Source organism: Gopherus evgoodei, chromosome 6 (genome assembly GCF_007399415.2).
Source record: "Gopherus evgoodei ecotype Sinaloan lineage chromosome 6, rGopEvg1_v1.p, whole genome shotgun sequence".
In the NCBI taxonomy this organism is placed as follows: Eukaryota; Metazoa; Chordata; order Testudines; family Testudinidae; genus Gopherus; species Gopherus evgoodei.
In genome coordinates, this window is record NC_044327.1 from 31,741,387 (window position 1) to 31,755,981 (window position 14,595).

Genomic DNA, 14,595 nt, shown 5'->3' on the forward strand with positions numbered 1-14,595 from the left:
ACCAAACCTAAACATGAAATTCAAATACCATAATTTGCTGGTGTCTGAAACCTGGATCCACATTTTCTGGTTTGAGCCTTTCTCTAAGTGACGCTGGACCACATCATCAAGTACTGTAAATCTGTGTAACTCCACTGCCTTCAATGGAACTCTGATGATTTACACTAGCTCAGGATGTGGCCCACTAAGAATTCTTTAAAAGCAGCAAAGAATCCTGTGGCACCTTATAGACTAACAGATGCATCTGAAGAAGTGGGTATTCACCCACGAAATCTCATGCTCCAAAACGTCTGTTAGTCTATAAGGTGCCACAGGATTCTTTGCTGCTTTTACAGATCCAGACTAATACGGCTACCCCTCTGATACTTGAGAATTCTTTTTCCATTTTTAAGAGGAATGTTTACTTCTGGGGGCATTCTACACCAAAAAGTTCAAAATTCTGCTCCAAAAATTTCAAAATTCTGTAAAATTCTGCGTATTTATTTGTCAAAATAATGCATCACTTCAGTTTCAATTGTTTCGGTAATTTATTTAAACTACAATACAGAAAAAAGTCACAACTACTATTCTGCATTTTCTAAACACATGAAAGTTAAGTTCCAGACACTTGGTGACTAATACCCTTCATTCCGGTTATAATTCTGGATTGTAATTTAAATTATATTACAGAACACCAAACAGGAAAAAAAAAAAGTATATCATTTTAAATTGCTCAGACTTTCATACATGAAAGTCATACAGTTTTGCTAATCGTTGTCCTGGACCTGGCTGAGTAGTTTTAGAAGTGCTTGGTTCTGATTGTCCTGACATTTTATTGATTTCTTGGTAAATAGACTCATAGACTTTAAGGTCAGATCATCTAGTCTGACCTCCTGCACAATGCAGGCCACAGAATCTCACCCAACCACTCCTGTAACAAACCCCTAACCTATGTCTGAGTTATTGAAGTCCTCAAATTGTGGTTTGAAGACCTCAAGCTGCAGAGAATCCTCCAGCAAGTGACCTGTGCCCCATGCTGCAGAGGAAGGCGAATGTTTTATTTGCCCTCAAGGTCTTCTTTTTTTAATAGGTAAATGAAATAAATCCTGAGCTGTAATCTAACCTCATTGTGGCACTTTAACACAGGAAAAAATTGAGAGAGCCCACAGATCTTCCTAGCTGAGGATTCCCTTACTGTCATTTATTATAAGGCTCATTTACATCACTCTGGCAATGTTGGGGTCTTAAAACTTTCACAGGTTTTATGTTCTTGGGGGAATTGACTGAGAATGGGAACAGTTAACTAATAATAGGAACATTAACAATGTTACTACATAGGCAGGCTGCTAAGTTTCTGCCTCAGAGAATGAGATCAATTAACCGTTAACAGCAACTTTAACAATGTTACTACACAGGCAGGCTGCTACATTTCTGCCTCTACCATGCCTCATGCATAATAAAAAACCCTACTCTTCCACGCCAGTGAGCTGCAGTAGCAAGCAAGAGGGACAGAGTCTCTCGCTCTCCCTTGTTGGCAAGCAGTACGCCCAGCCACCCCTGCCCTGACAGTGATCAACCACGCAGGCATGCACGCCCAATCCCCCTCCCCCATCTCTGAGACTGCTCCAGGCACACTAGAACAGTAGCGCACCCTGGGCTGCCAGGGAAGAGGTGTGTGTGTCCCTTGGCAGATTTATTTTTGTGTTTTTCTGCTTGGGGGGCACAGAAAAATGTGGTCCAACCCAAAGGGGCACAGAATTCTTTCAGGAGTACATCTAGTGTGTGGATTGCTACCTTTCTGCAAAGGAATGGAAAGATTGATTTACAGCATGGATTAATAATATGATTATTTCCTACCTAGTATGGGAAAGTCTTACTGAATTTAACAGGATTACTTTAAAGGGCATCTATAGAAATTTTATAGAGTTCTACAGAAATTCTTCTAAAAAATGATAGAATTTAATATACATTGAAATAATTTCTATACTGTTGTAAGTGTCCTATACTCTTCTGTATCAGAAATGTTTTCCTTTAAATTCCTCAGGATGAATTTTTAAAAAGCAGTAGAAAGGTTTTTATTTTCTGTTAAATTCTGCAGGACTTTTCCATAAGGGATAGGTATCATGTGGCACTGATACAATAGTCCCCAGACCCTGTTTCCCCAGTGTGGTATGTATATATCTTAGGTATTTATATGGCCCCCATTACCACAGTATCTGAGCACCTAACAAACTGGAATGAATTCATAGAATCATAGACTTTAAGGTCAGAAGAGACCATTATGATCAGAATTTATCCTCACACCACCCCATTGACGGGGAAGGGCTATTATTCCCATTTTAAAGACTGGGAACTCAGATATAGGGAGACTTGTCCAAAGTCACACATACAGAGAATTAAATTAGTCTCTTGAGTTTCAGGCTTCCACCTTAACTACTGGACCATCCACTAGCCAGCACTGAAGTCACATATCACTTAGTCTCCATGCCTTACCATGATGAGTTCCAAAACATAGAATTTGCCATATCAGAGACGATTTATGGTCGGTCTAAAGCTGGTATCCCACCTCTCTTTGTTCTCAGTGCCTGATGATTCTTATACATAGTTCACCTATTTTAAGCATTTCTGTTGGAGTCACTTTTATCTTACATCAGAGTAGCCATGTTAGTCTGCATCCACAAAAACAATGAGGAGTCCAGTGGCACCTTAAAGACTAACAGATTTATTTGGGCATAAGCTTTCATGGGTTAAAAAAACCCACTTTGCATCTGAAGAACCATTTCAGATTTGGGGACTGGGAATGCATCTGAAGAAGCTTATGTCCAAATAAATCTGTTAGTCTTTAAGGTGCCACTGGATTCCTCGTTGTTTTTAGCTTACAAAACATCTCCAAAATGACAGGAGCACTGTGGCATCAATCACTGATATTTTACCACTAATTGGCTTTTCTGATTGATTTTTAAATATTAATTTGGGTGTCTTGTGCTTGTGGCAGAATATTGGTGGTCAGCAGACAGACTGATGGCGTGTTCGGCCTCCTGTGGTAACAAAGGAGTGCAGCAACCCCAGCTGAGGTGCTTACTGGACAGGACTGAGGTCAACGCATCCCACTGCATGGAGAAGCCCAAGCCAGTGCTACAGCCCGTTGCTTGTAACAGAAGAGACTGCCCTTCAAGGTTTGTCTTTGCGCTGTAGTATATTGCGTATGCTTTTACGAAGCTTTCAATAATAATCTGCTCTTGACAATGTGTTATCTTTGCTTTTCTAATGTCTGTGCAGGAAACAATTGTATCTGAGTGTAAATTTACTGAAGCTTAATCCAGATAAATTAGAGGTCATGGTGGTGGATTGGGGAAAACATTCACAGTACATGACAGAGATTATGTCTACTCTCTCTGTTAAAGGGGTTTGTCATCTTTTTATTAGCAAAGTTCACAACCTAATGGTCTTTTGGACCCTTCCCAGGAAGGATCAGTACCCAAGAATGCTGTTCGTTATAGGTGGCTGGCCAGGGGACTGAATTTTCGTCTTTGATTCATTAGTTAACCATACCTTTGTCAACTAAAGATATGCTGTTTTGGGGCGTGACCGTGCCCTTCTATTTGTTTGTACCGTACCCAGGAAAGAGAGTCTTGATCCTGATTGGAGCCTTTGCGTACTATCATAATATATATGTATTTTGTCCCTCTGCCAACCAGTAGCAGATTTCAGGGCTCTGCAAGTCAGTTTCCCATTGGAGGGGAAATCAGTGATGTGTTGTCTGTTTATTTTCTTACTTTTGGTCTACATTGCAAAGTTATATAGGCATATCTGTGTCGGGCAGGAGTGTGAAAAATCACACCCGACTGACATATTTATGCTGATGAATCCCAACCCCACACCCACACCCACATCCAGTGTAGATGCATCTGTGTCGATGGAAGAGTGCTTCTGCCAGTGTTCCTAATGTCATTCAGAGAGGTGGTGTTCCTGCATCCTCCTGTCAAGTAGGCTGTGCCAACATAACTATGCCAGGATAATCCCCATAGTGTGCACGTAGCCTTAGCATGGCTGGTTTTGTGTACTCTGTATACACCAGCCCCTAAACAGAGGTGATCACAAACAGCATGCAGGCAAACCCATGTTTCAGAGATTCAGCCCCAGCACCAATGCTCAGTTCCCAAGAAGCCACTCTGCCCCAAGAATTGATTTTAGATAGAGAGATAAAGGGAGAGAGTAAATTCTCCAGCTGCCTACAACAGGTCCCGCAAATGAAACTGCATCCCAAAACCAACAATATACAATATATTCAACGACTGTATGTTGCTTGCATAACCACACCAACTAGTGACTCCCCTGAGAATGGTATCAGTATTAATATTATGTTATGTGATAGGACATTTGTAACAAATCAAAAATAAACAAATCAAAATTAGAGATCGGCCAAAACTGCAAATTTCAGGTTAAAATCCAGAGTGACTCCAGTAACATCATCAGCATGACTCTGGTTTTTCATTCATATATTTGAGATCAGAATCTGGCCACAATTTCTGACACTAGCAGAGGAGCTGAAAATCAGAAAGTATCCTGATGAGCAGAGAGCAGCCAGCCAACTTTCCAGCCATTTGCTTTGGCTGTGGCTTGGGGAGGAGGCCTAGCTCCCATTTCATTACCTTTCTGTAATGTGTTCCTGCACCTCTATTTAGGCAAATATTTTCTGGATTGCCAGCTGAGTCATAAGGAGCAGCTGAAACCATGAGAGACTTGATGAAATATGAAACGCACTCATTAATATCAGCAGTTTGACTTGCTGATGGGAATATTTCCACAGGAATGATTTATGTCCTTTTATCCCCTTCCTGAGCTATAATGCAGCCCACGCTTCTCTTCCCAGCTCCTGAGAAAGCTGCTGAAGTGTATGTTTGGAAATAAAAGTTGATTGAAATGCAGAGCTGAGCTTTACAAAGGGCAGAGAAGCTTCACAATCAACCTTGCCAAACTCTATGATACACGGAGGAGAAGTACTTTTTGTTCTTGCCAAGAACTCTATTTATTTTATTGTTTCTGTAACAGTGGGAATCAGTCAGCAGAGCGTTAATAAAAATATAATGGATGCCTTTACTTGAATATCAGAGCTCCAAGGGACTGCAAAGCACCTACTGCCTATTTTGTAAAGTAATCATAAATATGGTGCTGCTGGTTGGGGAGATGCTGAGCTTTTCCCCCCACCATCCAGAACACACAAATCCTGCAAAGTAGCCTGAAGCCTAGTTCAGCAGAGCTCCTGACTTGACCAGAAATCTCCCCCTAGAACTAATAATCACTTCCCTCCAGGAGTGAAAGTGAGCCAGTACTGAAAGGGCTGGTACTCTGTACCGGTAAGAACCCGCACTGGCCTATACCCAGCCTGTTGGCAGCCCTGCTGGTAGGGTCAGTACAGGCAGGGCCACCAACGCAGGGGATGGGCAGTGACATTAAAACGCTGCTGCGACAGTGCTTTAAGGATGGTCCTTTGCTGCGGTGGCACTTTAAGGATCATGCACCCCCCATCCACAGCAAAGGGCCCTGCAGTGCTTTAATGTCCCTGCTCCATTGTCCCCGTCCCCCCCCCGCCACAGCCTCTGGAGCCCCAGGCCCTTTAAATCAACACGGGGCTCTGGGCAGTGCGTAGGTGCCTGAAAGGGCTGGTTGGGGGATGCTGACCCCCATCCCCGCCCCTTCTGCCCGAGGCCCCACCGCTTCTGGGCGCTGGAGCCGCCACACCCCCTCCCGCTCCAGCCTGTACCAGTAAGTGGCCTAACTTATTTTCACCTTGCTTTCCTCCCTCCTTTCCTCCAAACTCTCTCCAAAAACCATCTGGGTAAATATCGCACCACTGCATTGGGAAACAACTCTCTTTGCCTCCTTGGCACATGGGCCCAGCTCTTGCAGTGCTCAGCATCACCCTTATCTGCAATGTGCATGCCTGAACATGGCCCATGATTCATGATTATCAAGGGACTCGCTTCTTTCACACATTCCACAGAGCAGTTTTAACAGCCAGTAATAAGCTGCAGACTAGCTGAGTGGGAGGGCCTGGCTATTTCACATTAGCCAGGGATTGGAGGAAGGTTGCTGATCTCTGAACAACCAGCTAAATCTGTTACCCAGTTAGTAGTAGGTGATAGACCAGTATAATAATAATAATTAATAATAATATCATATGTATTTATTTATTAAATGTTATTTTGTTAATTTGTTTTAGTGTTTTTAAAAAATCAATACATATAGGGCCAGATCCTCTATTTCATCCATGCAGCTCAGGGAAAATGGTACAATGCCCTTTATGCTTCCCCAATCCCTGCCGGGCTGTGCACCAGCCCATTCCCTCACAGTAAGAGCAGCCTAGAAGCTGCTGTAAGTTATCCAGGGAACCAGTGACCCCAAGGAGCCAATAGAGCAACTAGGGGTCAGCAGGGCTAGAGATGTACAAATCATGCATCGATGTCAGCAGCAAGTTGAGAGTGGGAGCTGTTGTGTAGTCTTTACATAACTGAAGAGTCCCCTTATTTGGCTGATCCTCCCGTGGCTTGCAATACTGGCCTTAGGTCCAGAATCTGCCAGCATGATGTTGCAAAGTGACCACATCGCACCCCAGGGTTAGAAGTATTTACATGGGTTTTGCAAACAGAGCCAAGAAAATATAGAATAGTTTCTATTCTGGGCCCAACCCCCTTGACAGAGGCACTAAAATGTAACATACATTCGTCCCTAGCCCGTGATCCTGTGAGGTGCTGGATTTCCTCAGCTCCCATTGACCTCAGTGGAAGGTGAGGGTGCTCAGCATCCCCCAAGATCGAGCCCAAAGTGATCAAATGGCTGGCTTTCCACAAGTGACTAAATGATTTCAGATGAGCTGTGTTATGAGATCCCTGTGACACTGTCATTTCTGCCTCTGGCAATTCTGTACTGCTCCTTGACCCCTTTGCATTTCTCCCATCAGGTGGATGGTGACATCCTGGTCCCCTTGTTCACGGAGCTGCGGTGGAGGGGTCCAGACCCGGCGGGTGACATGTCAGAGGTTGACCGCTATAGGCAGTTCTGTCCCCATGTCAAATGAGGCATGTGCCCAGGTTGCCAAACGCCCAGTGGATACCCAGATCTGTAACAGACAGCTGTGTGTGGAGTGGGTGGCCTCCTCCTGGGGTCAGGTAAGAGCCACACAGACACACAAATCTTCTTGTACAGTTGGATGAGAAGAGGTGCCTGAAGATGAGAGCAATGATTTTGCGTCTGTGATTAATGCATCGTATGAGCTTTTAAGAGGCAACTCATCTCCTTTGTTTAACACATTGGATGATTGGGATAACCGAGCTTCACACATTTCATGAAAGAGATAGCAGCCTAAAAGGCAGGGCTAGATTGGCCAGATTGGCACTGCCTAGAGCATGGAGGCACATTGTCTTGGGGGAGCTCATGGAGGGATTACATCTCCAGCAGGCATAACTGCTCACCAGTGCTCAATGAGGCAGCAGGCATCCTTTGGGACGGTGCGGCCTGTTTTCCTTATCCCCTACAGTGTGCTCAGCTTGCTCTGTAAGGTGGATGTGATCCTGCCTCCTTCTCTCCCCAGTTTCCTTTGGGGAGATATGCAATCTTGAGAGAACAGTCCCAGCCCTCCTCCAAGTACAGTGACTGTGGTGGTGATCAATCTTTGCTTGGGGCGAGCAAGGAGCAGAGGAGAGTTCCTTGCATCTTCTCCCATCTCCAAACCTGTGTACACCCTAGAAGAGCTAGTCACAATTTGGCCCTTCACACCTCTCCGCTGGACTGTCTTCACAGAAGAAGAGGCTTCTTCTTGCAGCCTCTTGTTATGTGTTTATTTATTTGTAGTGATGGACACAAGCCTGTAGAGCAAAGTCCTCCCTCTTCTCCCAGAGCAGCATGGACATTGACAGCTCAAGCTTCCCCATCTTGTTTCGCCAATGTGCCTCAGTAATGACCTGGAGAAATTGATCAGTTTCCATGGCCTAGTCAATCCTTGCTATCTCTGCTGACACCTATGTATCTGGACACAGTGAAACACACACACTTCCAGACCCTGATTGTCTGTGTTATGCAACATTTATATCTGGTCCTGTTCTGGGCTGTCATGTGTTTTTTAACAAACCCCCAGTTTTACAAAAGTTTCAAATATCCCCTAACACCTCATAAAATCAGGATTTACTTGAACCGCTATGTAGGGGAAACTGAAATGATGATACAAGACATAGGGTTAAAAGCATTTTAAGAATCCCGCACAAGTCAGTCTGAAACTCCATCCTTACTGCTTCATGTTGTGCTCAGATACTAAAAAGATATTCTGTAAATAGTAAATGATTCATAGTGTTTATGAGTGAAATCCTCCTCTTGGGGAGATCCATGGGAGATCCCCTTATTGTCTGTGGATCTCTGTGGCCCAACAGATCTCCAGAAAGGACTGTGGGATATATGTGCTGTAAATGTAATCCGTGCCCAGTCAGTGTGGTATTCTGTCTCTGTCCCTCCCAGCTGTAGCTGGGCCATATGTACAGGCTGATAAGAGTTTTAGCTTAAGTAGAAGAGGGTTATATATTTAGATGCAAACATCTGAGGGTCAGTCCATGCTGATGATGACTCATCCGGGGCAGAGTGGAATAAGTGAAGGCCAGAGTTTAATCCACAGGCTAGTTTTACTTGATTTTATGAGTTAAAGTCAGATATTAATGTTGTTATTTTAACATCACTTTTGGCTTAATAAAGGTTTTCAATGGAAGAACAGTTCATCTATAACAAATCTGAAGAGGTCATATGTTTAAATCAATATCCTTAAAAAGTACTAGTCAGGCAACAATAAGGAAATTAAGTTTAGGGAAGCACACAAAAAGCCTAATAAAAACATTATGCAGAGTCAGCTTTGTGCATGCAGGGTTTGGCTTCATTCTCAATATACACTGCGTTACCATGAAATATTTTGCAGCTTTTCCAGATTACTGCCTGGTAAGTCAATGTGGAAACAATGGTAAATAAATCACATTATCTCATTTTGTTAGATTTCATAGTGATATGATAGTAGACCTTACCACATAAATTCTGTAATTTCTGATATGACCATAATAGTCTCATATATATAGTATAAACTAATATACTAAATACAGCCTTGTAGACAAAAGCTACTCATTACACAGCATACAACATTGACTGTTTTGTTCCATCAAGGTCAGTAACTCATTTTATGAAATGTTCATGGGACAAACGTTATTGCAAAGCATCCAGCGCCATCATCAAGATGAGATTTGTTACTATTAGCTAACTGAAAATAACTTCATTAAATGCTATGTATGTGTATTTTGGAGAAAGTTCACTCAGAACATAGACTGAGTTATGCTGCATTTATGAGTAAAGAGCTGAACATTCTTTCAAAACAGAGGAACAAATTGCTCAATTTGTACTTTCTTTGAAATTTCAGGTAAGGATTGTGTAATACTAGCTGTTGGCCAGTTAACTCACATGGGTGGTTGTAACCTGTGGTGGTGTATATCATTTCTCATGATGTCATACCTAGTCTCAGTCATCAAAGACGCATGAATTCATCTGTTTTACCTGACCTTTGTGCTTTATAATATAATATTTCTCCTACTTACCTGAAAAAAAGCATTTCTCAAGCTCCATGTAAACCTATACAGCTCTGTTCCAAGCCATGTCTACAAGACAATTACGTTAATTACAATTAGGAACAGACCACTGGCTGTGGATCAGTGACATAGGTTTCACCCCGAGGGACATCAGGTTCATATTGATCAGGTTTAGTGATTAGCTTTCCCAGACTAAAGTGAAAATAAATAGATGACCTAGACCTCTCCAAAATGAGTTACTTTCTTGTACCTCCCATCTTCTTTCATTTAGTTTTAAGTGGATTACTGTGGCTATTTAACCTCCACAGCCTGTGTTTTCTTACAGTGCAACAAAGCTTCAAGACATATTCCTTAAGACTCCCATTCACTCAGGCTTGTTTATGATGAAGATTGCCTGCATGTACAGCTCGAGCAGTCCCACCCTAAGCACACACATTAATGATACCTACATACACCTGAGCCAACACCCCCTGTGGAAAGCCTTGCATTGACTTGCGTCTCTCTCCCAGCCTGCAGGGAAGTGCTCTCCTTAGTATGCTTGCACCAAAGCATTAGGCTGCCTAACAATAGAGTATTACTCTGTAGACCACTTAGGTCTTTGGTGAACATTCCAGATGAATTTGAGCATATTCGATCCCACACTCTCCACCTAAGTGGTTCTCTGACCCCAGCCACGCTAGTGATTACTCCTTCTCCTCCTTCTGAGGCCATGTCTACTTATCTTTTCACAAAACACACTTTCTTGCAATCAATTCATCTGTCTCTCCACTCCAGTTCACCCTAGTTGTTGTGATCCCAACCAAACTTCCTCTTTTCTGCTGGACCCTGGTCCAGGTGTTGGTTGAGAACTAATGCCAGATGTGAGGAGGGCATGCCAGGGTGGAAGAGGGTTTCTGGCAGTAGGGAGGTGGCACAGGTGAGGGCTAGTGCCAGGTAGGAATCCCAGCCTGCTCCACCTTTGTACTGATGGAAATTCCTTGATCCCTACATTCATGTCCCTTCTCGTCCATTTCCAAATCAGCAGTCCCCTGCCAAAAGCAGTTTCCAGATATTGGCTGCCTGGAAACCAAGCAGTTTCATAAGAGTTGATGAAAGATGGTACCATAGTCACATGCTTCATGCCTTTAGCTGTCTGTGATTTAAGCTGGCAAGAGTGGAAACAAATTAAACCACAGGAGGCTGAATGACAGGTTTGAATAAGTTAGCACATCTTTGTGTTAAAGAAAAAAACATTGCTGGCCTGATTCAGTCTTGCTTGAACCATTTGGCTATAAATTGTGATAGTGCAAGCTGTAAAATACACAGTAAAGGGACTGTAGCAAGATTTCCTGTATGGATCACAAGCTCTGGGCTAATAAGATAAGAGCTTTTTATTTGTCCAAGCAGATGGATTTAAGATTGAAATAGGCAAAGGGGGAGGGGAATTAATCTACAGAGCAGAAGCAGAAATAAGTTTTAATGCTGCCTTGGGGAGGCTGCGTGGGATACAAGAAAACTGTGCACTTGGACTTAGAAACCTACTGATCTCTATGAAGTGAGTGAGAGTGTCTGCAGCTCAGCAACATACATCTCTGCTCATCAGCTCCCAAGAAGGGCTTCATAAAAGCAGGGCATATTCTCTCTTTACGCCACTGAGTGTCCTTTTTCTACTTTTGCAGTGTAATGGGCCATGCATCGGACCACGACTAGCTGTACAGCACAGACAGATTTTCTGCCAGACCAGGGATGGGAATTCTGTCTCTTCTGATCAGTGCAGTGCCCTGCCAAGGTATTACAGAATCCCTCATCATCAGAACAACTCTTCTGTACAGAGGCCTATGAATTAGGCCAGAGATTTTACTGCCTTTGTAGTTTTTTGGATTTAAGGGTCTGATTCTCCTTTCACTTCTCAGGAATAACTCTGTTGCAGTCAATGGAGTTATACTGGTACAAGTTACAGGAGAATCAGGATCCATATGTGTTTGAGACCATTTTTACAGAGAAACCCCAATTCTCCCTTCAAATGTTTTGCTAGTGGATGAGTATTCGCATTGCCAAAGCCATCCCAACTAGCATTGCTTGGCAGCATCCTGTGCAATAACTAAATGAGCACCAAATGCTCTTGAATATTAGCTGTACAGAAGGAGAAGGTTGGATTCTGAACACAGGTTTTTGTTTGTGCCATTTGTAAAACCATAACAAGGATACCTGAAACCCAGGTTTGTTGCATTTATAGCAGGGGTCGGCAACCTACCACACGCCTGCCACCTTTGGCATGTGAGCCGATTTGCTTGGCACGTGGCTGCTGGCTGGGGTCCCGGCCACCGGCCCCGCTCAGCATCCTGCCAGCCTGGGGTTCCAATCACTCAGCCAGCAGGAGGCTGAGCAGGGCCAGAGGCCGAGACTCCAGACCGACGGCAGGCGTGCCCCCCAGTTCCCTCCTCACCACGCTTGGGTTCTGCGGCTCCCGGGAGCATGAGTCACTGGGGCACGGGGCCCTGAGCCTGCTGCAGGAGGGGCAGTGGCTCATTCTCCCGGGAGCTGCAGAGCCCAGGCATGGTGAGGAGGGAAGCCAGGGGGCACACAGGGACCGCTGCCCGCATGCATCCACTGCAGGAGCCCCCTCCGGGAGGCACTGGGCCACAGCCCGGGCAGGCATGCCCCCCAGCTCTCCCGTCACTGTGCTCGGGTTCTGCCCCTGCGGCTGCCTCAGCACTCCACCTGGAGTTTTGCCTCCATGTGGAGCCAGCATTTGACCAGCATGGGCATGGTAAGCAGAGTCCCAGAGGGCAGTCAGGAAGCAGGGGGAGGACTGGATGGGTCGGGAGTTCTGGGGGTCCTGTCAAGGGACAGGGAGTGGTTGGATGGGGCGTGGGTGTCACGGGGGTCTATCTGGGGGCAGAGGTGTGGATAAGGGTTGGAACAGGTAGGGTCCTAGGGGGACAGTTAGGTTGGGGGGGTCTCAGGAGGAGGCAGTCAGGGATCAAGGAGCAGGGAGGCTTAGTAGAGATTGGGGTTCTGGGGGGCAGTTAGGGGCAGGGGTCCCAGGAGGGGGCAGTCAGGGGACAAGAAGTGGGAGGGGCTGGAGCTTCTGACTGGGGCAATTGGGGTGGGAAGTGGGAGGGAGTGGATGGGAGCTAGGGCAGTGGTCTCCCCTCTTTCTGATTGTTGAAATATGGTAACCCTAGGCAAGGGGAGAGCCGGGGGTGCATGGGGGCTGGCACCCACATACATCCACTGCAGCCTGCAGGAGCCCCCAGGGGGGGCGCCAGGCTGCAGCCTGGTCAAGAAGGGCGAGGAGGGTGCAGCTTTGCCTTTGCAGGGCTGCTGCCCCCCTGCACCGCTCAAGCTTCTCCATGGCTGGGGCTCACTGCTGCCGCAAGCGGGACACTCTGGCTTTCCAGTGCCTCCGGAAGGTGGCTTCTCCCTGCCGAGCTGCTGCAGCGGCCCAAGCCCAGCCAAAACCAGGTTAAGAACCACTGCACTGAACTGATAAGATCAGCATTTTAATTTAATTTTAAATGAAGCTTCTTAAACGTTTTAAAAAACTTGTTTACTTTACATATAACAATAGTTTATAGACTTAGAGAGAGACCTTCGAAAAACGTTAAAATGTATTACTGGCACGCGAAATCTTAAATTAGAGTGAATAAATAAAGACTTGGCACACCATTTCCGAAAGGTTGCCGATCCCTGATTTACAGTAACGAAGCTCTAGTGGCTTACATCAGCCACTTCTTGGTTTGTTACAACTCCGCAGTAGATCTGTAGGCAGTATCGGGTTGTAAACTACTTTATGGACAGAAGAAGTGCTAAAGTTGTTTGAGACAGATCCTCAGCTGGTGTAAATGGATACATAGCTCCATAGACTCCATTGGAGCTATGCCAATTGACAACAGCTGAGGATCTGGCTTCTGAGTCCTGTTCTGTAATTGCCAGTTGAAGTCAATGGGCCAGAGCCTCAACCCAGTCCATTAAGACAATCGATCTATGCTAGTTTACAATCACTGTGGATCAGGTTCAGTAAGTGTTCAGAGGGGTTCAGGATCAGAGCTATAGGGCCTATAGTATCCCCAGTGTTTGAGGAATACCCAGTGTGACTAAGCCTCTTATTTCCTGCCTGGTATTATAATAATTTCTCTGTCCTTTTTATTAACAGGCCTTTGAGCACACAGAACTGCTGGACAGATATCTGTGGTGTGCACTGGAGGGTCAGTCTATGGACTCTGTGTACAGCTACATGTGGGAACTACGGCTTCCAGTCCAGGCGAGTGGAATGCGTGCATGTCCGCACCAACAAACCCGTGCTAGAGCACTACTGTTCCTGGAGGCCCAGACCTGCGAACTGGCAACGCTGCAACATCACCCCCTGCGAAAACAGTACGTTCCTGTGGGAGAAAGGAGCCATCTGTGAATCTTCACCACAGAGCTGGGTCCCCAGAGTGCAGTGTTGGGCCCCACTGCCGGGCTTCTTGGGAAAACATTTGTCTGAAAAATGGCAAATTGCAGCCTGCAAAATCAAGTGTTCCTATTGGAATGGCTCCAGTGTTGTTTGTTGTTTTCTAAGAGTTGGGATCTCATCTCCCTGCTAATAGGGCTAAAAGTAATAGGTGCTGTCCTAAGTTTCCATTATTGGTATGGAGAGAAGTAAGAAGTCATAAACAAGTAGTTAGCTGATGTTAACATCAAGCAAAGCTGAAGTGGCTGAGTTGATTAGTACTGGGAATTCCTGGAGTGGCTTTCATGTGACTAGCACTTAATTGGGCCTGCCAAAAAATGCACATATTATAAATACTGCAAAAAGAATAAACGATCTGGAACAGATGTGACTCTTTGGAAACCAAGCCTAGTGTTATGTCAGTATTCACAAAGCAGCATGAGTGTAAATCACAACCTCTTCGCCAGTCATGGCTCCCAAATACTCTGAACCATTGAGTTTAAGGGCCAAAACTTGGAGTCTAGTGTGCAGCCAGCAATTCTGAGGCTGAGTACTGGGGATCTCCACAGAGGCTGGGCACTGTGGAGC

The 14,595-nt window shown here is 45.0% G+C and overlaps 1 protein-coding gene across 4 annotated transcripts in view; it reads left to right on the plus strand.

The window, feature by feature from the left end:
- Nucleotides 1-14,595, plus strand: part of ADAMTSL1 (ADAMTS like 1) — a 692,925-nt gene that overhangs the window by 674,136 nt on the left and 4,194 nt on the right. For all 4 annotated transcript variants that reach the window (XM_030566852.1, XM_030566853.1, XM_030566854.1 and 1 more), the window contains 4 exons: nucleotides 2,975-3,155; nucleotides 6,941-7,148; nucleotides 11,249-11,358; nucleotides 13,729-13,949. In XM_030566852.1, the coding sequence (XP_030422712.1) occupies nucleotides 2,975-3,155; nucleotides 6,941-7,148; nucleotides 11,249-11,358; nucleotides 13,729-13,949 (720 nt within the window). The remainder of the gene's footprint in view (nucleotides 1-2,974; nucleotides 3,156-6,940; nucleotides 7,149-11,248; nucleotides 11,359-13,728; nucleotides 13,950-14,595) is intronic.